This window comes from Styela clava, chromosome 12 (assembly GCF_964204865.1).
Source record: "Styela clava chromosome 12, kaStyClav1.hap1.2, whole genome shotgun sequence".
Lineage (NCBI taxonomy): Eukaryota > Metazoa > Chordata > Ascidiacea > Stolidobranchia > Styelidae > Styela > Styela clava.
The window spans coordinates 10,591,599-10,614,352 of NC_135261.1; the positions used below are offsets into that span (position 1 = coordinate 10,591,599).

The window sequence follows — 22,754 nt, forward strand, 5'->3', positions numbered from 1 at the left end:
TATGTGTTTCAGGGATTGTCAAACTTAAGGACGCAAGATGTATTAAATTAGATGTGCCAGATGCAAATTAATTTATATAAATATATATATAATAAAAAATTTGGATTGACGCAAATGAATTTTTGGTTGATATAAACTGAGGTATAGCAATGTTCGTTTCTATTATTTATTTATGTTAAGTTGTACTAAAACAATAAAATATCGCTGTCTCATTATCGCCCGGCGGCACAGATCTCTCCTTACTCAAAAATAAAAATACTTCCAAACTGCAATAATTTTGTTTCATCAATATTTATTTCTTGATATTGATTCAAATCAAAGGCCGAATAGACATGAAACACACAATAGTCGCATTGATAATATTCAGCGTACTTTTACGTTGTCACGGAGACGAAGAAATACCTGAAAGATTGGCAGAATACATAATACAAGTTGCAGAAAAGGAAGGTATTTACAAACGACCCGATGACCTTAACAAAGATACTGTCTCTAATGTGAAAAAAGTGACACATTTTGAACCAAAAGTTGATGGTGAGTAGAGTACATGAGCATACAAAAGAAGCTTCTATTATGTAAGGCTTTATTGCTTAGCGATTTGTAACGCCACTGGGTGTGAAGCCTGGACGAATAGAGTGATTTGCTGTGAAAAATATCTATCTGCATTCAATTCTTCTAATTTCAGAGATAGTTTTTGTCTTTTGAAGGAAGTCTCTTTCCGCATGCCGTGGATGTTTCTGCTACATGTGGCGTTTAAGCTTTGATTGCTTCATTCCTTCGTTGCTGAATACAGTATAATTTAAATAACATTGTGGTAGCTTGGATATCAACTGTCTGTTTCCCCCATTCGCTGTCAATTTATGAATTGTTACATCACAATACTATTTTATTTAAAAGTATGATTATTGTATAGCATCTTTACCTCCTATATCATCATCCTTTGCAATGTAATTGTAACGGATTGGCCCCTGGTTGAGAAACACTGAAATAGACGTTTATTGTAACATGTCAGAATCCTACTTTATATAATATCAATCCTATAGGTTGCCCCGTTCAATTTTGTTCAATTGAGCTTTTCATATTTCAGTTCCAGTTATAGGAGGAGCCAACCCAATAGTAAACACGACCTCTGGTTTAGTAGAAGGAACCTCCACCTCGGAAGCGCATGCATTTTATGAAATCCCGTATGCAGAACCACCATTGGGAAATTTGCGGTAAAACGCTTATGACTATATTTTAACTTGGATTCACAGAAATCGTTATTGACGCGATAGTCTATATTGAATTGGATTTGAAATCTTCGAGATGGCTGCACACAAAGTTTAGTTAGATCATTTTTGTGAAAGCTGTATATTATTATAGACAGATTGAATTCCGATAGTATTCTTATTGAATTTTGTCACTTCCAGTTGCTACGTTTTTCCTCATTCTTTTTTGGGGTAAAAAGCCTTTTATATATATATATATATATATATATATATATATATATATATACCAACGACGAGAAGTCGACTTATTTCATATCGTCTAGATTCCAACCTCCACTTCCGCTACAAAATCGTAGAGATATTGATGGCAGTAGACGAAGAGGTCTGATGTGTCAACAAACTAGAGATATAGCATGTCTTATATCGCCACTTTGTGAAGAAGTTGTAAGTAGGATGGCTAGGCAGTTATATTATAGTGAAAGAAGAGTAGAGAATATTGATAAAAAAAAATAAAATCGATTGGCCAAAATCGTATATAATTAAAACGATCAAAAACTTAGCGATAATTTATGTGAGAATCCCATACCTAAAGTTTTATTAGTTGAATAAATTTTTCGCGTCAAGAACAAAATATTTTTTTTCCAAATTTTTTGAAGACATTTTTATCTTACTTGATTGATCGAAATTAGAAGCTCATTTGGCAATAACGAAATAATCTTGGACTGCTAGAGACGTTTGATCGTTTTTATCAAGTTTTCCTTAATATTGTTGAATCGAGATATAAAAAACATTTCGATAAAAAATGATTTCTATATTTTCAACATATTTACCCCCATGATATTTTATGAACGATTGAATATTTTGTTATTTTCTATTACATCTATTAGATGGATGAAGATTGTCTTGTTTTAAACGTTTTTGTTCCGGGCAACGTTAACTTGACAGATGCCAACCAACCGCCGGGCAACCGCTTGCCAGTTTTATTCTATATCCATGGTGGGTCTTTTAGCCATGGTGCCGGTACAACGACGAGCAAGGATGGGAAAGAATTGGCAAGCGTCACAAATACACTTGTTGTAGTGATAAATTACCGACTGGGTGAGTCGGTGTTTTATGTAAACATTTTTTACATCGCAAATATTAGTTTTGCAAGACAATGACGAGGTAGACACTTATGATTCAAAATCATTCACTAATATGAAACTGTAAGCACATTTATTCAGCTTTACGTCAAACACAGTTTTCCAGACACGACTAACAAAAAATATTTCAAACCACCGGTAATTTTTCAAAATTGAAATTCCGCGGGTCAAATCGGGCCCGTTGGTACTACAACCTGGCCCAACTGATGCTGCCACAACCAAACTAAAATTAAATTTTGATATTTTAGCTAAAATATAGCTCAAGGGATTTGTTGAGATTGCAATTAAATTTAGTTTTGGCACGAAACTTATTGTTTTCCACTTTCGCATTTGTAACACTGCAAATATGGTACATAAAATGTAACTTTTTACGTCACACTTACATGGACCGCCAGTCTAGGTGAGCAAAATTTTTGGAAACTGGCCCAAAAAAAATATTTAAACATTTCGCGCTTTGCAGAAAATAAGAAATTAACTTTTTCGAAGTAGTTTAGAGTTTAGACTTTAGAGCAGTGGTTCCCAAACTTTTCATTCCCGCGTACCATTTTTAATTTTGTGCAGCGTTCGCGTACCACCTAAGTTACACTTGACTAGAATATCTCAAACCATAAACTATGCACCTGTAGATAAGAAAACTGAGCATGTAGCAGCATTAAGATTTGACAAATGTCATTCCAGAAAGAGATAAAAACCATAAATTAAACAAAATGAAGCCAATTAAAAATTTTAATGAGATGGATGTAGTTGTTTTTTCTCCACCAGCTGGTCAATGCGAGGAAGAGCTTTGCTGACAGCGCATCGAAAGTCATGTTCTGGCGTTCCAAGACGATTTCGGCTTTTCGATTTGATGGCCATCAAAGCCGAAAACCCTTGTTCGCACTCCCACGTAGATGGAAAAATCAATAGCTGGGAAACAGCGTGACGTACTAGGTTAGAATACGATGATGCCATGCTCAACCAGAAATTAATTGGACAACATTCCTTATGTTTTATTTTTGCTGCCTCATCAGTTTGAATGTCTATTAGTTCTTCTTGTTCCCCGGTCCCTACAGGCACATCAACCGGATCAATGAAAAATGGGTTGACGGAGTAAGCACAGTATGCAACATCAGGAAAGTAATTCAATAGCTCCGTCTTTAGTTGCGAAAGATGATCAATAATTTCTTTAGAAATGCCACCATCAGGATTTTTCTCAACAGAAGTGAGGCATTTGAACATTCCGTAGTTTTGATTGCTAACATTCCATGTCCAGAGGTCCAGCTTACGAATGAGTGCTCTAAGCTTTGAAATGAAATCTGTTACAGTTAGATTGGGTCCTTGAAACGACAGGTTAAAGTTGTTCAGAACTTCAAAAATGTCTGATAGATATGCCAATCTAGTAAGAAAATCTTTGCTCTCCAGTTCGTTTTGAAAATCGTGATTCTTCTCCTTGAAGAATTGCAGAAGCTCATGTCGCAGTTCAAACAGGCGCCTTGTTGCATTACCACGAGAGAGCCAGCGCACCTCCGTATAGAAGAGGAGACAGCTGTGGTTAGAACCGAGATCCTCACAAAGAAGTTTAAACAACCGAGTATTCAGAGCAGATGTTTTGACGAAATTTACTAGTTTGATAACTCGGTTCAAGCATGATAACATGTTCTGAGGTAGCACTTTCGCGCATAGGGCGAATCTATGAATAAAACAATGAACAAAAGTCACGTTTTGCGCCACAGCCGTCACATGAGCTCTGAAGCCTGATTTATGTCCTAGCATTGATGGAGCTCCATCTGTTGTACAGCCAATCAACTTTCCCCAGTCCAGTTTATTCACTTTGAAAAAACTGTCTAATGCTTCGAAAATATCCTTTCCCTTTGTTGTACCTGAAAGTTCTTTGCTCATAAGTAATTCCGTTTTTACAGCCTTTTCTTGTGTATAACGAACATACACAAGTAACTGTGCGTTATTTGTTACGTCCGTCGACTCGTCCAATTGAATGGAAAAACCATACTCTGAATCTTTCACTCCTGAAATCACTTGCTCAGCAATATCGACTGACATCTCTTCTATTCTATTCTTAACCGTATTGTTGGAGAGGGGAACACTTACTAGCTTTGCAGCCGCCTCTTCACCAAGTACATTTTTTACTAACATCTTTGCAGCTGGCATAATGAGGCGCTCTCCAATGGTATGTGCTTTCTGATTTTTTGCTATCAGGAGAGCGACTTCATAGGATGCCTTGACAGCACACTTCTTTCTCTGATAAATTGTGCCAGTGTTGTCGAAGCGCTGTCGTTTCACTTGCTCGCCCAGTCGCTGAAAGAAACTCTCATTTCGATCCTTCTTGTCGGGATGATTTGTGTCAAGATGTCGTTGGAGTAAGCTTGGTTTCATAGCCGAATTAGCAAGCGTTTTCATGCACACTACACATTGCGGCAAAACTTCTCCGTTGTGTTCAATAGCTATGAATCCGTACTTTATGTAAGCTGGACTGTAATTTCGTTTAGACATGTTGTCAATAGTTGCATTAAACAAAATTTCGCAATATTCACACACCGCAGGCTTTTGAAAGCAAGTACGAATAGCAACCGTACGTAGTCTGAGACGGCCGGTAAGGAGAGCGTTCCCGCCAAATATTTTGCTGACAGCATCGGTCAAAGGTCATGAAAGTTGGTAATTGGCGTTTGATCATCTTGAACAAAATAAGTGTTGCTTCATAAACGTGCGAAACCACAAATTAAAGGTAATTGAAACGCAACATTGCAAATTATTGAAAGTTGGTCGCGTACCACCTGAAAGACTCTCGCGTACCACAGGTGGTACGCGTACCACAGTTTGGGAATCGCTGCTTTAGAGGTTGACATATAAAATACGGTATGCCTTCGAAATGGTATAGTGACATGTGGTAAAATTTATTTTTCCCCTGTTTATTTTGATAAAGGATTTTATATGAAAATATTTCACAAATATAGGACCATTTGGATTCCTTGTTCACAAAGAAGCAGGAAAGCCAGATATTGAAGGAAATCAGGGACTGGCTGATCAGAGACTAGCATTGGAGTGGGTCCGAGACAACATAGCTAATTTCGGAGGAGACAAAAATAAGGTCCAATTTAAGCATAATACATAATATATTATACAATCGAACATCCTCGATCACATTTGCGAAGTTAACAAAAAGTTTCGATCTTGCTGATTAAATAAGCAACATCTTTCCAATTTAAGGGTAGTTCTAATCAATTTATAATTTGAACCTCGTAAATTAATACTAAATTAATATTTTTTTCCACAAACAATGTTGATTATAAACAGAAATTAAGAAAAAATATATTGATGGAGATTATTTTGAAGCATATTAACTTTAAAGGAAATAAAAAGAAGATTTCCTGTGGTAAATTTGTAACTAAAAATAGAACACAAAAGCCTTCATCAATTTTGATGTAACGGCGCACATTGGTTTGTTCACGAATTGTCATGCCTATTATGGTCGAAAATTATTACATTCGCTGTTTTTCGAATTTCTATGCAGTAATAATTATGGCCTGATGTCATCAAATCGTCAAGTGAAGTGTTGGATTTGAAAATTCCGTAAATGCCATTGTGAATTTGTCGGTAACAATTTCAGTCATAAGTCATAATAATGATTGTGGTATTGTTTCGTTGGGAAATATTACAAGAAAATGAAAAAATCAAAGTAAAATTAGTGCTTAACCCTGTACCAGGCACAATAACACTCAAGTTTAAAGTTTGTTTTCTACAAATTTTTTGCCATTAGGTCGCATATCTAAAATAATATCAGAGACGCGCTCTTTAACGTCATCTCGCTGAAAAGAAAGCATATGCTTAAAAAAGCCATGAGTGACGTTTTAGGGCCTAATGGTTGTCGACGAAAAAAGTTTGGAAGTGACAATACAAAATGCCTTCAAAAAACTCGGCTTTTATTGGGTTTGGAGCAACTGTTGTCGCACACCACGCAAAGCAAAACTGTATAGCTCCTAAAACACTTCATCATTGTGGCAGGTTACGATATTTGGAGGTAGCGCCGGAGCACAATCAGTTATGTTTCACACTTTGTCGGCGAAGAGCAAAGACTTATATGAAAAGTCAATCCAGGAAAGCAACCCAGCTGTATTTTCATATCAAACTCCAGATGAATCGTTAGAAATTACTTCTGATCTTACCAGAAGATTGTGTTCGAGAACAGAATCTGAAAGAGAATGTATAATGTAAGTGCGGCTCGATATATATTTTTCATTATCTTCGAACGCACATTGAAAACAATGCCTCATTTTAATAGCACAAAATCTCACGTTAAGTAACCAGTTAGCAGACTGTATATATTTCCTATTTGTAACATGTTGAGGATTCTATATCAAGTGGTTAACTTCCGAAACTTCCGAAAAAAAACACGAAAAGCACAAAACAAAATTGTAAAATAATTATTTTCTAGGAATGCAAATGCAACCGAAATCACTCGTCGTCAGCTTGCTGTTCAAGTTCGTGGTTTTGTAACTGGTGACGTCATGGCCTTTATAGAACCATATCGCCCCGTTATTGATGGAGTAGAGTTTACGGATCAACCATTAGCTTTGTACAGAGGTGGAAAATGGAATTCAGATAAAAGCATGATTGTTGGAGTAAACACTGAAGAATCAGATGGAATTGCATACCTGCTGCCGGAAACATTCCCTACTGGGAAAACAATGTTCACGGTATTATTTTTTCATTGGTGGACCTTCATGGGGTATATGGGGATACATGTTACTGATGTGGCATTAGCCAAAGAAGCAACGCTTATACAATTTTTAATGAAAAAAATGAAAAACAGTCTCAAAATGGTATTCAAAGTTTCTTTGCAAAACCGCTAATTTATATTCTTATTGTAATCGCCATAGAATTATATAGATATATATATAATATCGTCACGCTAATAACCGAATTGCGTAAGTCATTTTTAGCAGTTTTGAGAAAAACGTAAAAAACTTCCTAATGATATTGTTATGGCATTGAGAGTCAATAATTTGCCATGGTTGAAATTTTTTATCGTGGCCGGATTTAAGTTAATTTGTATGACGCAGTTAGGTGACGTCATAATGGCGCACTGTGACTTAGGCAGAAATGTGTCTATGACTTTGGGACATACGCAATTTGTCAACCTCACTATATGAACCAGTCCTGGAAACTAAACATTCCAAAAACGAATGTAATTCTCAGTATCTACAATGTCTAATCTCCAAAATAGCTAATCAGTTTCAATTGCATTATTTTTTATGTGTAAAAATATATATTTCATCAATATAACACGTTCTGCACACCCTCCGATATAAGACTAAGATTAAATATAAAGAATAAAACAGCAATGCACCTAATATAAAAGCCAACCAAGGTGAATTGGACTCGGACAGTGAATATCACAAGTGCACGTCTTCCTATACTGTAGTATAAATTCAAATTGATACGCGCTGAGCTAGAATCCAAGATGAAAAAACTCGAAAATACTTCGCCGAGGTTACTTTACCTTTGTGACGTCACAATAGTCCTGCGATAACAATGATAATTCATTATGACGAAACAATTGCACAAATGTGCATGTCATACTAAATCTCCATTTTTATGGGTTTCGGAATTCTTAAAATAAAATCTGAGTTAACAGACAGGTGCGCAGCATTACATAAATACCTATTTTATAAAAAACTCAAAATCGTCAAAAATGACTTACGCAATTCGGTTATTAACGTGACGATATGCTTTTACAAATTCCAAAGTGCTGTGCTTCAAAGTTTTGACAGCGTGATTACGTCAGTAAAACTTCTACAGAATAGTTCAAAGTTTATATTGATGATCTGTTTCTGGAGATCTGATTGAACAATGAATCAAATTAAGACCATTTCAATAGATAACGATACTGTAAATTGCGATTTTTGTTTAATCTACTATAAATACAATATATATATCTCTTACTTCAGATAGCCAATTATTATCTCGTTGGTCCCGGAAAAACAGATGCTGTGGTGAAGAAGTACGAAGAAGCATACCATCAAGAAGACGGTGATTTCGGTGTGACATTCGCCAAAGAACTGAGTCACATGTATTTTGTTTGCCCAAGCAGGGCGTTAGCAAGGTACGTATTTGAACAGAAGTCAATTTATTAATTTATGAATCAGTGCGTGACGTTTGGTCATTTAGAATTAATACACGTATGTTAGATGAATTTTGATTTCAGATTTGCTGCTTTAACCACAACTGGCGATGCTGAAGTTTCTACGCAAATGAACACGGAGTTCTAGACAGTCTGTGTCAACTGAATAATAATGGAAGCGACGAAGGATGCTACTTTGCATCTCATGGCGCGGAAACTCGTTACGTGTTTCGTACAGTGTAAGCTTTATTTTCCCTCGTTTTACTAATTCATACTTTCAGTTGTCTTTAAATTATTTCTTTCCCTGTTGTCCGACCCTCATCATTTTATACCTTTTTTATTGGACACGAAACGGGCCTACGTTATTATGTTGTTTTTGGTATTTTTCTTATCCTTCCGCTACTGATTTGGTTTCTGCGAGACTAACTACTTCTATGCTTTTGTGCCGGCGGATCCGTATGCATATCTTGAAAGGATGCTGTAGCAAGAGTAAAGATAACTATCCTAAGTGATTCAAGAGTCTTGCTGCACACTAACACAAATATATTTCTGTAACGTTTCGTCTGACCAAGGTCAGACTTCTTCAGTCATACATAACTTAACATACATAGCTTCAACTTATCCTTCTTGTTGTTCTTATTGTTGTTGTGAAAATTGCCTTTATTTTCCCAACCGATTAGTTTGAAATTTTCAGTGGTTGAAGATTGTTGTCGTCGCTATAAGGCTATTACTTTTATTTATTTGAAAATTTTTTGTGGGCTCTATGGCTATGGGCTCTTTTTTTCTTTGAAGTTTTGTGTAGTGACGTCATCGAAATTAAAAATTGCGCACTGTGTGGCGGTTCCGAAATTTGCATTTCAGCGATCTGATGGTCAGTTGAAGTCGGGAGTATCGGTACTGTAAATGATTTGGTACTAGATTTGTGAATAGGATAATTTGGTATTGGATTCATGTTGCACGCATAAATCGCAATAGGACCTGGGAAAGCTAATACAGTCCCTGTACCCTCATACTGGTACTGGAAAGTTACGGTAGCTATTCCACAGTGTCATTCTGGATATTATTTTGAGAAAAAATGTGGGTAGAAAAAATTGATTTAACCTCCGTCTCCATATTTGAGCATAGCTCTCTTGTTCACCTATATATTTTCTCCAGACTTCGTTTTTATCCCACTATTCATGCATTTCTTCTTCCTTCCCTTTCCCTTCTAATAACCTTCTTATTATTTTCCGCTTTTCCAGTTCGTTATTCTCTCACTTTCTTTTTAGTTTTTCTCTTTAATTTTTTTATTTTTCTCGTATTTTATTTGTGTATTCTCTTCTATTTAATTTGGATTTTTGTTTCAGTCAGAATCCCACAGAAGCAGATCAATCAGTGGAAGATCAATTTAGCACGTACTGGGGAAGTTTTGCGCGAACAGAAACCCCGTCCAACGACTTAGAAACATCTATAGGAAACTTTCCTGATTGGCCTATATATTCACCTCTTTATCCCCCTGCGAATTCAGCCAAAACCAACTTCCAGTCCGATACTGGATCGCATTCAAGAATCTCACCTTTCCTGATTGAAGCACCGCTGCACAGTAAGTAGCAATATGACGATATGCTTTTGCTACTCGACCACTCATATTTGTCATTGCATATATTTATACAAAGATGTATCACGCATAATAAAAATCAGAATTTAAAATTTACCGATGCGATGCATTTTTCAAAATTATGGCATGCTAAAATTGTAGAAAAACGTGGATCTGTTGACGTATTTTAACGATATAATTCGTTTAACAATAATTTTTTCTATTTTCAGTCTCTCGAAACCAACTCAAAATTAGTTCATTTTTCAGGGCTAAATTATGCAAGTAACTCCGAATACCATACCTTTTTCTATTCAAAAAATTTCGTCAAGTAATTTTTTACAGGTCAGAAAATGCTTGAATTTTGGGAGAATTTACGCATCAAAGCACCTGTCGGTCTAACGGAAATTGGATACGAAGAAGATATATGCGAGTTCTGGGACAGTGTTGGATACTACATGGATCCTATTCCCCTTGCAACAACAACTGAAGATCCCCATACAGTTGGAAACAGTCAACCCGCAACTCCATTCATTCAAACGACAAGCAATGCTAATTCAATTACTATAACGTTATCTACCTTAACATTTATTCAAAGCTCTCTTTTAGCTATATTTAGATAGTAAGTAATGATAATGCTGATATTGAGCTTTATTTCGGATACCTAATAAAAAACTATCATTTCTACTTAGTTGACTGTGGTTGACGATTTTATGCAAACAGATGTAACAGAATGTTCCTATAAATATTTTTTTTTCGATGGTCAAGGGATTTTTTACATAACTTTTAGGTTAGCGCCTTGAATACCACTTTCGTTTCTTTGTTCAGTACTTATTTGCGGTAGGCTGGGACTGGTAAACTTGCTCGAAATTAGTTTGGATAATCGAATACATTTTGTATTTGTGGATTGGTATTCATTGCACACTATCGTACTCGTCAACTTACCTTATTACTCGAATAACGTGATTGGGCCCTATTTACTTACGGTAAACGACAGCAAACTGCGTTTAAATGTCTTCCAATTAGCTATACAAACGTCCACAACATCTCAATTATTAATCATTAACAGAACAGCATTGTTTCACGGATTTCACTGGTTGATAGAACAGTAAAGTATAGTTGATAGAAAGTGAATCAGCTTCGTCGAGTATGAATGGACCAGTCATACCGTGCGATTCATACTGAAATAGTGGGTTAAATTGACAAAGTATAAGTATATACATAAAGATCCGGTCAGTTATAGATTCAATACGATCGAATTGCAGATAGAGGTTTTATACAATTTAGATATAATTTGAGGTAGTTGATGTTTTCAGTGCATAAAAACTAGGGCAATGAATGAGAAGTATGTGTTTGAGTATATTTAAAAGTGAATATGGTTTGGTGGATATTTCAGTATTTAAACTGTATTTTTTTCATTTAATTATTAGATATTGAATAAGTAGGCTATAATAAGAATAAGACGAAATATGAGATTAGTGGTTTTTGCAGCTGTGATTCTATCTTTGTTGTATATTTCCAACGCGAATTCAGATTATGCCAAAAATTTAGCGGGTTTATTGGCTCATCTTGCCCGGAAAGAAGATCTTTATCACGGACCAATCCATGTTGAAGACTATTCAAAAGTACATTTGCCCACTGATGTTTATAACGAAAAAGGTAAATAGGTATCTTGTTTTAAGCGTAATGACAAGTTGGAGTCTGGCTGGGCGGAATATTGTAAAAATAGCTATCTTCGAGAAGATTGTAGAACTTTTCGCCGTCACAGGGTGGTTGACCAAACTGAATGCCCGTTACGACATCGCCCGCTATTTAAGTTCACGCATCTCGAACGATAAACCGCGATGCAAATGTAAGGTTTTCCCATGAACCTTTTGCAAATACTGCCAAATAACACATACCACACATTTAATCTTTTACAGCTCAGCGTGTGGGAGAATCAAATCCACTAGTTAATACAACTTCTGGTGAAGTTGAAGGTATATCTACAGCATTGGCTCATTCGTTTTACCAGATACCGTATGCTGAACCACCTGTCGGAGAATTGAGGTACCCTAATATTACAAAATAAATAGATTAGGCATCAATACACGTACTACAGAAAAAAAAAAGATATATATTCCAGATTTCAACCTCCGATCCCTTTGCAAACTCCAAGAAAGATTGATGCCACGAATGGAAACGGCCGGAGGTGCCACCAATTTGAGGGACCGAATTGTATTATAACACCAATCGGATGCGGTCGGAATGTATGTATCAGGCAATTATTATCGACAAGATTATCAGATTATTACAAGATTATCAGTCTAAACAAAACAAACTATATCATTTTCAAGATTATTTTTAACTTTCGTTCAAATTCCAGATGGATGAAGATTGCCTTCTGTTGAATGTCTATGTTCCAATCCACGTTAACTTGTCCGATCCTTCTGAACGTCCACATGACACACTGCCTGTTTTATTTTACATCCACGGTGGTTCGTTCAATAGTGGTTCAGGAACTGGCACGGATGGTCGAGAACTTGCAAATGTTACAAATACTGTTGTAGTAACGATAAATTATCGTCTTGGTGAGTTTGTTGGGCGGCACATAATGACAAGAGTTGGGATCAGGGGTCTATTCGCTGAACTTCGTAACCAATTAACATGTTAGTAAAGCGCCAACGTTTTCGTAAAAAGCGAAAATGACATTCACTAAGTAACGTGAAGATTCAAGAATTTTTTTCGCGCCAAATCAGACGTCTCGTAAAGTCGCGTATTCTCACATTTTCTCGGGAATTGGAATTCGGCAACACACAAAAGCGCTCGCAAGCGAAAGAAGTCAAATTTTTTCCTCGTTAACAGTTCGGCCCGTTCTCAAAAGGGATTCAACTTAAAAAAAAACTTTGCTTACTTCATATCAAATTGAGTTGTTATAGAGACAACACAATCCAGCTAACTGCAATGTTAAAAGATAGTCACAAAAGTCAACCATTTATGCTTACTTTGTCGAGACCATGCAGTAACTAACTGCCTCACTGCAAGACGGCTACCGGTATGCACACGGACTGGTCCCGATGGCATATTAATAGCACAGTATTAATTACACCGATTACGGAATTACAAAATATTTATGAATCGCATATATAAGAGATTTTGCTTTTGCGCTTTTGATAGACTCAGTTACGTTCTCGTAAACCTCTAGCAAATGCCCTGGTCCAGGACCGATGCAATCAAAACAAGAGAGCGATAAAAATATGGACACTACAGATTGGTACCGGTACGACTTTAAGACACCAAGTTTGTTGAAAATCGGCGGACGAATTACCAAAATGCTCACTTTACATTAAAATGAAAACAGAAAAATTTGAAGTGAAATATCGGGAACCATCGGACGCAGAATAGATCTGACAAAAATAAAAGATATAGCCATCTTCAACCATCTCGAAGAACTTGTTTGAGTTTAGCCAGAACATCAATCTTCTAAGACACAAGGTGCCTTACGCATGTGTTGTAACAATGACAATTTTACACAATAATACTGCTCTTTCAATTCATAGGTCCGTTAGGTTTTCTGGTGCACAAAGAAGTCGGGAAACTGGACATTGAAGGGAATCAAGGGCTGAAAGATCAACAGCTAGCGTTGAAGTGGGTTCAGGACAATATTCCAAATTTTGGAGGCAATAAATATGAGGTAAAATCTATTTCTTCTCTTGTACATTGAACATTTGTTCTCTTTCGTAAAATTCTTTGTCAATAATCGTATGACTGCAAACATTTACATTCCATGGATTTTTGTTTATCTGCCTTAACACATTTCGGATAGAGTCCAGGTCACCTCACAAATAAATCATGTTAACTATCTCTTCTTGTTTGTAAATAGGTTTCAACAATTGTGTAGGATTCATCTGATACGAAAAACGACTTTTCTTCTGAACTAAATAATAGAGGGTTATTAGCTAAAAATGTTTGAAAGGGACTAGTCAAACGCCTCCTATATGGTTGCTGAATCATAATAGATTTTTCTACCAACTAACCATTATGGAGTGAATACTGCTACAATCGTATATCTTAATACCATTTTTTAAGCAAGATTTGTATTAGGTATTTTTGCTTCATTTATTACACCTTTACCCATCATTAATTGCAGAAAGATCATACATTTTTTTATCTAATTTAATAGATTACTTTATGAACACACTGTAAATGTAAGAGCTAATGATACACTAGTAATATCGATTAATTATGAGAAGAACGTTTTTCGGTAATTTTTCTCTGGCGCAGGTAACAATATTTGGAGGAAGCGCTGGTGCTCAGTCTGTGATGTTTCATACACTTTCAAAAATCAGCGAACCGTTGTACGTAAGAGCAATTCAACAAAGCAACCCAGCGTATATTTCATTTCAAACTCCCGAAGAATCCCTTCAAATCACTGAATATGTCACCGACCGACTGTGCAATGTGTCTATTGAGACTGAAAGAGAATGTTTAATGTAAGAATGCTTGTAGTGCTGTATGTTTATGTACGCGTTTATTGAATCAAGAAATCAAGCCACATGGTCGCAAACTAATTACTAGAAAGCCCTTTGAATGGGACGTCCTGCCTGCACGTCGTTAGACGACAACCAAACCTAAATTTAGTATAGCAGTCAATATAATGTACATTATTTAGAAAAATTTCCGTATAACTGGAGCGCTATGTGAACTAACATTCCATGGTAAGATCTGTAATGAGGAATGAAACTGAAAAACATTGTATATAGGCAATGAGGGAGATGTCTTGGGTAGAATGCGCAGTTGCAATTCCAAAATATCAAAAAAACAGGCTCATTATTTCGTTGAAAATCAATCGTTGTTACAGAAAGCATGCTACAAAAGATGTTAAAATTGATACACGAAATAACTAGTAACCGACCATAGCGAATTTTGTTCCTACCCAATGCAAGATACAACCACTTCTACTATCCATATAAAATCTTCATGGGTTTTCTGCAGGAATGCAGATCCATTGGATCTTGTGAACAGGGAAGTTCCAGTGGTGATCCGAAGTTTGATTGCCGGTGATATAATGGGAATGAGCGAACCGTATCGACCAGTCATTGATGGAGTTGAATTCACTGATCAACCAATGTCTTTATATCGGGATGGTAAATGGAATTCGTACAAAAGCATGATTATGGGCGTAAATACGCAGGAATTAGACGACATACCGTACTTTGTTCCTGATCCTGTTCCTACTGGAAAAACACTCTTCACGGTACCGTTTTTTCCGTTATTGTCCCCTTACATTAAATAGATTATATGTGAACCAATTTGTTTTTGTAGCAACATACCTATTATTTTTTATTATAGACAACGTAAATTTAGACAAAATATATACCTAAAAAATTTCTAGGTAAATATCATAAAATACATAAGTTTTCATTTCTTGTGATATTGTATTTTACCCGATCTTCGGAGGGAGTGAAAAGTTTTTTCTCCCCATCTACAGACTCCTCACATTGTTTTTCAAGTACCGTCTAACTGATTTATTTACCTAGTAAAATCAATGACGGTTTTATTATGTATGCTTGCTCAAATTAAAAATTGATAGTCGGTCGAACAAGTCTGGATACAGGGGACGCAAGGCACCCCTGACGCTGGTTTAGGACATATATATATGAATATATCAATATTTGTACATATTCTTTTGAAAGAGGTGTTTAAAAATGCTTGTTGTATTGCACGAGACTTGTGAGTACTGTAAATCCTTAATGGCAAACATATTACTAGAAGAATGATTTCAAAATCACATATTTTCAGCCACCACAAAATGAATAACAACTAATTTTGATTTTCAAAACTATAGCCGCGTTGTTTTGACAGATTGTTAACTATTACATTCTTGGACCCGGAGATACTGACGCTGTTGTCAAGAAATACGAAGAAGCCTTTCCACCCGAAGGAGATGATTATGCACCTACATTTGGCAAGGAAATGAGCCATTTATATTTTATCTGTCCAAGCCGTGCAATGGCAAGGTAAATTTGCATGTACGTGGTGCAATTGAAAAAAAAACCTAAGTACCCGAAATATATAGATTTTAGATTCACTTCATATGTAACAATAATTGATATTTGATATATCATTTATTGCATTTTTGCAGATTTGCAGCGTTCACAGCGAAAGGTGACTCAAAAGTTTATTTTTATGCCAATGAACATCCAATACTAGATGGAAATTGCAAAGCAAAAAATAACGGAAGCGAGGAGGGATGCTACTTAGCTTCGCATGGAGATGAAATGCGTTTTGTTTTCAGATCAACGTAAGTCACTTGTCAAATATCATATTAATTAAAAGGATATATTATGTTATTAGTTCATTAAATGGTTTATTTTTACTACTTATTAACCAGTAACCTAGACTGAAACAAGCAAAATAATTTCAGAGGAAACCCTACAGACGATGATCAATCTGTTGAAAACCAATTTAGTACTTACTGGGGTAGCTTTGCTCGTATTGGAGAGCCTTCTAATGGGTTAGAAAACTCTCTTGGAGATTTTCCTGACTGGCCACAGTATTCGTCACCATCAATGGCAAAGTGGAAGTATACTCGAAACAATTTTCAGGCGATGATTCATGCTTTTGATAAAGGTGAACTTAGGATGATTAATTTGCCAATAATTAAATTATGAATTGGAATACATATTTAAAACTGCACGTGTTTGCAATCGTAGAGGTAGAAATCCGTTCATGTTGTAGTTTACAGGTAGCAAGAGTTATAGCTTTCATATCCTAAAAGCGTTTAAATCTTCTAAACTAAACCATTTCATGATTTTTTTACACGAAGTAACAACAAACCATGACTGGGAAAGTCTGCGAATCAAAGCTCCGGAGGGTAAAATTGAGACAGGATACGAACAGGATATATGTGACTTCTGGGACAGTATAGGATTCTATATGGATCCAATACCGTTACCGACAACAACAGCTACCGTAGTTACTGAAGATGACGCAGGCCGAACGGATCCACCGATTTTCACAACGAGTAATGCAAGATCAGACTCTCAACATTCATTTATTTTTATTTTTTCCTGCCTGCTTCCAATTTTATGGTTGAACTTGTATGTCCAGGAAGAGTAACCTATTATATTGATAACTGATAATAATACGTCATTTGTCTTAAATATAATATTTAATTACCTCATGAATTAATTATCTTTTCCTGTACTTAATTTCAGCTATCTGAGAATCACTCTACAATACATGAACTGACCTCTATCGACTTTAATAAAATACACGCAGCTGAGAATTCGGATTAGTGATGCCCATTTATAAAATATTTTATTCTTGGCTTCAACCAGTTTCCCATTCAGTGATGTTGAAAACGTATTAAGCGTGATGCAACAAAAAGTGTCACATTAAATGTCATTTGTAATTTTTTTTTCTTAAGTAAAACGACTAGGTTGAGTTCACGAGTTGTCGCAGTCTTCGCGCGCTGCTTTAATTTTAAAATGTCAACATCTGATCTGATCAAAAAATTGCGATTAATCGGCCATGCGTTCGGTTTTTACCTTTCTAAAAATATGTGACACCCAAAAAGACTCGCAACCTTTAATTTTGGCCCGCGAGCGACAAAAGGTTGCCGACCTCGTAAAGTTTTCTTGTATATAGTGCACAAATATCACCAGTATATTGTTAATATTACGTAATTGTGGAATTTGGCAAAAATATGATTGTTCTGAGACATTCTTTTTATTATAATTCCATTTCTCATCCAACGTCATTCCTGAACGTAACAGTTTGACCTGTATTTCCCATTTTGATTTCTTGTGCATCGCTCAAGGGGTCATCTAAAGTTATCAATTTTTAGAAGTACAATTTCAATGAGAAGTTTGAAAGAATCGGGTGTGCTTGAATAAGGATTTGGGATATGCATTTTCGACACAACAGCTTTTCCTACTATTTGCACCCTGGCGTTACTGGGCCGCAAATAAAGGAGGTTACACGGTGTGTGAAGTATAACCGATGTTATTGCGTAATACAATTTTACATGTAAATGTATAGAAATAGTGTTCAATCCACACGTACTTTCAAATCCCAGTCACTAAGGATGCTTCTAACCACATTGTAACACTTCTATTTGCATTTGCTTAGAATTTATTGTCAATATCATCAGATGGTAAAGGAAATTGGCATAAATTCATCAGCCTAATCAAAAACTAAGATGAATAATATTTCCATGGTCGTTTGTCGTTCGGTTGATGTCGCCGGTGTTTATATACATCTGACATATCTGAAGCATCCGTCATACTTGACAATGCGGTAGGATTTGTACGTGCTAAAAATAGGATTATGTTAAACAGGAAAAAATCTGATTCAATTCAATTACAAAACTAACTAAGACTTACCAGAATTGCTTGTAAGCAAAGCAATAAGAAGAAGACGTGGGCAACACGCAGCCATAATTATAGTTGATCTTAAGTTCTCCAAGTTGGACACAGTATGTACATTTTAATCCACAAGCATAATGCTCCTTCAGATCACTGAGATGTTTCCCCCAGTCTTGTTCAATCTTGGTCACTATGTCGGTGTGTTCTTTCTTCGTTTTCTCTTCGTAGGCGTTGTACAATTTTTGAGCTTCGTTGCCGAGGGGTTTGCCCATATAAAATTCAAGCAGTTTCAAATACTGTTCCGTTCTGAGTTGGGCAATCTAAACATTTTTGCAAGAATTATATAAATATATATACATATTTTAAACACAATTTCACACACACACACTCAACCTTTTCCAATCTTTCTGTAATGCATTTCAGTCTTCTTTCAAACCGTTCCGATAAGCACTTTACGTAGCTTCCGATCTTTGTCTTTCTGGTAGATAGGCATGATGTATATTGTGCAACATATTTGGCAATTCGCTCATTGAGCCTTTGCTCGTGGCAACCAATCATGTCAGTGTATGCCCTGGAAGCGCGAGAAAGGCGCTCCCCAAGCTTTTTTTCATACTCTGCAATCACTTTTTTCTTTTGTTCGTCCAATGATTTCTGATATTCTTCTAGGGAAGTCAAGTTATCTGCTGTGATGCAATTGTTTCTGGAAATATAAAGAGCAACTGAGCCAAAAGTCATCTTATGATATACTTATTCATCGTGAAACTTACTGTACTAAGTAATTTGCTTTATAATACGTTATTAAACATTTGTGTCTCTCATCAACAATCTTTTTGAAAGACTCCAATGCCTTCTGATTAGTTATTTTTGCTTGCGCATACCAATCATCATATGTTTTCTTCATGGATTCAATTATTGTCTTAGCTTTATTATCAAGGTCTTCTTTGAATTTTTGTTCGATGATATTAACTTCATCTTAAGTGTAATAAAAACATTAAATTCAGTGAAACATAAAAACAATTGAGCATAAGTTTAAGGACTTGCACTAACCGGTTTCACATTTTTTCAGCTCCTTGTATTTGATTGTCCTGTATTGGAATTTGTAGGTCAAGAAACGGAAGCAACTTCTTTGGGTGGTAATTTTGTACGTCCACCATTTCCCGATACTTCGACTATAAAGAAAAAACCAAGAGTAGAATTATATTGATATATACTATTTACCTGCCATTTATTTATAATTACCAATTGGTGTAAAATTGACTTCTGCCAAAACAGAGAGTTCCGCCGTATGCGCACTGATAAGCGCATGCGTAGCTTTTTACAAGTTCTCCGATAGCTGCAGTTAGCTTCGCGGTGTATTCGTCCAACTGTGTTTGATATGATTGAGTTTCTTTAGTTTTGAAAGCCTGCAAAACTTCATTAACGTCTGCTCCGTTCTAATCCTCAGAACCTAAATGTAAAGTTCCATTATGAATAAAAGTATGTGCAAAATTCGAAAGAATAGAAAAAACTCACAGTGGGCTCTGTATATGAGTTTTTGGAACACTTCAGATCTCTGTTTCACGATGGCTTCCATGACACATTTATATTTTGTCTCGTACTCTGTCACGCGCTTTTCGAGAACTTTTTTGTATTCTTCTATTTTAGCTAAACGAGTGTTGAAGCATGTAACAGACCTGAAATAAGAAAGGTTCGAATTTTTTGTTCTCTTGTAAACGATCTTTTGAACTTACAGTAACCAACCTCTCCACAAGTTTTTTGTGATATTCCTGCACACAAGCGAATCTTTTCTGCATGTCCTCGTTATAATTTTTTTTTGCCTCTCCCAACAATGAATCTAGTTTTGTATTATATTTTTCAATAGCCTTCTTGTTGGTCTCCTTCATTTCTTCTGACTCTTCCTGCAATCCCGTAATTCTAAAAATTCACGATGTTAGTAATTTGAGTAAGAAAAGAATACGTAAGAAAGAATTGTAAGAAGAAATACAAACTTCAAATACTGCTTTGTATATTCCTCGATAGCGTCTTCGTGCTTTGTCTTTGCCTCGGTATTTTGATTTGATGCAGTTTCAACCCAATCATCATATTTTTGTTGCATATCAAGATATATTTTATCGGCCACTTCTTTCAATTGTTTTTTAACTTTAGTTTCAAAAACAGCGACCGTCATCTCTATAATACAAAAATTCATGCCTAAAAATGTGTGTTTCTCAAATTATTCAGCAAAACTTATCAAGATACAATTCAGAATTACCTTCGAATCCATCCTCTGTGCATTTCTCTCCTGGATAGCTCTTCAGAACATTAGAGTAATATTTCGTTGTGAACCAAGCAGGACAGTAGTAGCTTCGGAAACTGTAGCATCCGTAATTGATTCGGTAAAATTGTCCGACATTGTAAATAACATATCCGCAATGACTCGGTTGGTATAGAGCGGCATTGGCAACCTGTAAACATTATCATTTAGGCAAAATTGATAAAAAGAAACGAAGGTCAATATTTATCAAATACTTACGGCCAAACAGCCTAGAAGTAACAATAAAATCTTCATGATCGTCTTTATTCAGGTTGTTGAACAACGACTTGTCGAATCCCTGTTGTGCGCTTGTATATATAGGATTTCTTCCCTCTCTTCAAAATCCAAGTACCAGCTCCGTTAGGTTTTGATGTTACTTTAGTGAGCGCTTGTCTCGACCACAATGATTGAAATTGTCGAAGCGCAACAAATGTTTACCTCGAATCGCTATGCTGTAGTTATAACAGAAAGTTTATTTCATTTAAATCTTCTATCAATGTGCATTTAGTAAAAATGTAATTGTTAGTTAGTCTTTTTATTGTGAAGTACATTATTTTTCAACTAATAAGATACCACCTCGACATAGCTATTCACTTTATCAGTACGCATTGTTTATATAAATATAACTTCAGGGTTGAAGATAGTTAGTCAATAGCTATTACATCCAATTGAACAACATTACTAAAAAAAAATAGAAGTTTTTCAACAACACTTTATTTTTATTATTCACTCTTTGGTATACGCATACAATTGTTTTAACAGCAAAATGTACGACTTTTGAATCATAGATTGATTGACGTTCTCATGCTTGACAGCGTCAATCAATCAAAATAATTTTCTGATCATATAAGCATTAACAATGTATCTGGAATAGCCATAATGAATGGACACTGTAATATGAGTTATTCGGACATGAATTTTGCACACGAAGAATATTTCACTCGTTGTCAGTGGTATTGGAGTTGGGAACTATCTTTTCACCTCCAAAATGATAAAGCGGAAATTAGTGTAGAATACTCCAATTAATTTAAAAATGAATTTTATGTTCTGTTTATTTGCTGGCATTTAAACATATATATATATCTAACGCCAACGACAACCTCTAAATGAAAAGATAACGTTTGTATTAATATCGGGATCGACACAAAACAGAATTATACAGAACTCAACGACGTTCGTCGACAACACCAATAAAGTCGAAATATCCAGTTTCATAACGTTTCGTCATAGGTCTCAAAGTCGAAAATTTTATTTCCGAATTCGGAATTCTCAAAACATTCGAATCCTACTTGAACTATGTAAAGTTGAAAAGTACTAAATATTTTTAGTGTATTTCCATCATATTCAAGGCAAAAACACAAAATGTTGAAATAAATACCAATTTTGAATATTTATATATTTATAATCAAGAGCTGTCATATATCACAAATAAACCATTTGTTTTTGACGAAGCACTCATATCCTTATGTTAGAACAAGCAGTTTATTTTGCATATTCGTATGCAAGTAAACCGTTGATGTTTCGATAGATTGATTGACGTTGTCATTCTCCGAGAATACTGAATCCCAAAAGAATATTTCAACTACTTACCTAGCATCTAGCGGACAGTTTCATATCGGGCGCCTTTAAATATATGGACTTTAAGATATTTTTTTTGCAATTCGAAACAAATTTCCAAACATCATCAATATTTCCCGGATTCTCCTCATGCATAAATATTTCTATTTCTGAAAATATTCAATATGCTAATGTGCAGCTCGACTTTTGACTCGCTTCAAATATTGTTTGACAACGTCAATCAAACAAAAAATGTCATTGTTTAGATAATAGATGCTCAAAAATTGTATGCGAAACAATGTTTGTGATTGCACCCTGGAAGAAGTGGATAATTGAGAATCGAAGGTCAGCCATCATCAGAATTTGTTAGAACTCGTCAGTTGTCAAATATCATATTAATTAAAAGGATATATCATGATATTAGTTCATGAAATGGTTTATTTTTACTGCCTAATAACCCGTAACCAAGACTGAAACAAGCAAATTAATTTCAGTGGAGACCCTAAAGCCGATGATCA

At 35.6% G+C, this 22,754-nt stretch overlaps 7 protein-coding genes across 7 annotated transcripts; 3 read left to right on the plus strand and 4 right to left on the minus strand.

The window, feature by feature from the left end:
- Window positions 1-324: 324 nt before the first annotated feature.
- Window positions 325-2,463, plus strand: LOC144430465 (para-nitrobenzyl esterase-like). Its single transcript, XM_078118405.1, has 5 exons — window positions 325-531; window positions 1,085-1,211; window positions 1,529-1,649; window positions 2,093-2,303; window positions 2,429-2,463. The coding sequence occupies exons 1-5, from the start codon at window positions 333-335 to the stop codon at window positions 2,461-2,463; spliced, it is 693 nt and encodes a 230-aa protein (XP_077974531.1). The 5' UTR covers window positions 325-332.
- A 402-nt stretch (window positions 2,464-2,865) lies between these two features.
- LOC144430697 (zinc finger BED domain-containing protein 5-like) lies at window positions 2,866-3,734 on the minus strand. Its single transcript, XM_078118736.1, has one exon. It carries the CDS (start codon window positions 3,563-3,565, stop codon window positions 3,074-3,076), a length of 492 nt encoding a protein of 163 aa, XP_077974862.1. The 5' UTR covers window positions 3,566-3,734; the 3' UTR covers window positions 2,866-3,073.
- LOC120342852 (zinc finger BED domain-containing protein 5-like) lies at window positions 3,652-5,173 on the minus strand. The gene is made up of 2 exons (XM_039411839.2): window positions 3,719-5,173; window positions 3,652-3,663 (listed from the first exon to the last, which is right to left on the minus strand). Exons 1-2 carry the CDS (start codon window positions 4,832-4,834, stop codon window positions 3,652-3,654), a joined length of 1,128 nt encoding a protein of 375 aa, XP_039267773.2. The 5' UTR covers window positions 4,835-5,173.
- Window positions 5,174-5,300: 127 nt separating this feature from the next.
- LOC120330093 (crystal protein-like) lies at window positions 5,301-10,713 on the plus strand. Its single transcript, XM_078118406.1, has 7 exons — window positions 5,301-5,429; window positions 6,344-6,549; window positions 6,774-7,035; window positions 8,290-8,444; window positions 8,582-8,701; window positions 9,809-10,044; window positions 10,381-10,713. The coding sequence occupies exons 2-7, from the start codon at window positions 6,383-6,385 to the stop codon at window positions 10,656-10,658; spliced, it is 1,218 nt and encodes a 405-aa protein (XP_077974532.1). The 5' UTR covers window positions 5,301-5,429; window positions 6,344-6,382; the 3' UTR covers window positions 10,659-10,713.
- A 791-nt stretch (window positions 10,714-11,504) lies between these two features.
- Window positions 11,505-17,474, plus strand: LOC120330057 (pyrethroid hydrolase Ces2a-like). Its single transcript, XM_039396871.2, has 11 exons — window positions 11,505-11,694; window positions 11,958-12,084; window positions 12,161-12,284; window positions 12,401-12,605; window positions 13,575-13,708; window positions 14,299-14,507; window positions 15,010-15,271; window positions 15,880-16,034; window positions 16,160-16,318; window positions 16,442-16,647; window positions 16,844-17,474. Exons 1-11 carry the CDS (start codon window positions 11,505-11,507, stop codon window positions 17,134-17,136), a joined length of 2,064 nt encoding a protein of 687 aa, XP_039252805.2. The 3' UTR covers window positions 17,137-17,474.
- A 718-nt stretch (window positions 17,475-18,192) lies between these two features.
- Window positions 18,193-18,702, minus strand: LOC144430841 (uncharacterized). The gene is made up of 2 exons (XM_078118966.1): window positions 18,405-18,702; window positions 18,193-18,334 (listed from the first exon to the last, which is right to left on the minus strand). The coding sequence occupies exons 1-2, from the start codon at window positions 18,656-18,658 to the stop codon at window positions 18,271-18,273; spliced, it is 318 nt and encodes a 105-aa protein (XP_077975092.1). The 5' UTR covers window positions 18,659-18,702; the 3' UTR covers window positions 18,193-18,270.
- On the minus strand, window positions 18,666-20,947 carry LOC144430467 (uncharacterized). The gene is made up of 10 exons (XM_078118408.1): window positions 20,899-20,947; window positions 20,638-20,830; window positions 20,375-20,555; window positions 20,127-20,300; window positions 19,930-20,059; window positions 19,626-19,819; window positions 19,434-19,555; window positions 19,154-19,358; window positions 18,773-19,086; window positions 18,666-18,706 (listed from the first exon to the last, which is right to left on the minus strand). Exons 1-10 carry the CDS (start codon window positions 20,932-20,934, stop codon window positions 18,666-18,668), a joined length of 1,590 nt encoding a protein of 529 aa, XP_077974534.1. The 5' UTR covers window positions 20,935-20,947.
- Between the last annotated feature and the right edge of the window lie 1,807 nt (window positions 20,948-22,754).

Excerpts from the sequence above, each read along its gene's own strand:
- LOC144430465 (XM_078118405.1), top strand. The coding sequence starts at position 333 with ATGAAACACACAATAGTCGCATTGATAATATTCAGCGTACTTTTACGT. Across the intron at positions 1,650-2,092 it reads CGCCACTTTGTGAAGAAGTT|ATGGATGAAGATTGTCTTGT; the intron begins GTAAGTAGGATG and ends TACATCTATTAG. Across the intron at positions 2,304-2,428 it reads AGTGATAAATTACCGACTGG|CTTTACGTCAAACACAGTTT; the intron begins GTGAGTCGGTGT and ends ACATTTATTCAG.
- LOC144430697 (XM_078118736.1), bottom strand. The coding sequence starts at position 3,565 with ATGTTCAAATGCCTCACTTCTGTTGAGAAAAATCCTGATGGTGGCATT.
- LOC120342852 (XM_039411839.2), bottom strand. The coding sequence starts at position 4,834 with ATGTCTAAACGAAATTACAGTCCAGCTTACATAAAGTACGGATTCATA.
- LOC120330093 (XM_078118406.1), top strand. The coding sequence starts at position 6,383 with ATGTTTCACACTTTGTCGGCGAAGAGCAAAGACTTATATGAAAAGTCA. Across the intron at positions 6,550-6,773 it reads TCTGAAAGAGAATGTATAAT|GAATGCAAATGCAACCGAAA; the intron begins GTAAGTGCGGCT and ends ATTATTTTCTAG. Across the intron at positions 10,045-10,380 it reads GATTGAAGCACCGCTGCACA|GTCAGAAAATGCTTGAATTT; the intron begins GTAAGTAGCAAT and ends AATTTTTTACAG.
- LOC120330057 (XM_039396871.2), top strand. The coding sequence starts at position 11,505 with ATGAGATTAGTGGTTTTTGCAGCTGTGATTCTATCTTTGTTGTATATT. Across the intron at positions 11,695-11,957 it reads TGATGTTTATAACGAAAAAG|CTCAGCGTGTGGGAGAATCA; the intron begins GTAAATAGGTAT and ends AATCTTTTACAG. Across the intron at positions 13,709-14,298 it reads TTGGAGGCAATAAATATGAG|GTAACAATATTTGGAGGAAG; the intron begins GTAAAATCTATT and ends TCTCTGGCGCAG.
- LOC144430841 (XM_078118966.1), bottom strand. The coding sequence starts at position 18,658 with ATGGGCAAACCCCTCGGCAACGAAGCTCAAAAATTGTACAACGCCTAC. Across the intron at positions 18,335-18,404 it reads TTTGCTTACAAGCAATTCTG|CACGTACAAATCCTACCGCA; the intron begins GTAAGTCTTAGT and ends TCCTATTTTTAG.
- LOC144430467 (XM_078118408.1), bottom strand. The coding sequence starts at position 20,934 with ATGAAGATTTTATTGTTACTTCTAGGCTGTTTGGCC. Across the intron at positions 20,301-20,374 it reads TATACAAAGCAGTATTTGAA|AATTACGGGATTGCAGGAAG; the intron begins GTTTGTATTTCT and ends GTGAATTTTTAG. Across the intron at positions 18,707-18,772 it reads AAGATTGGAAAAGGTTGAGT|ATTGCCCAACTCAGAACGGA; the intron begins GTGTGTGTGTGA and ends AAAAATGTTTAG.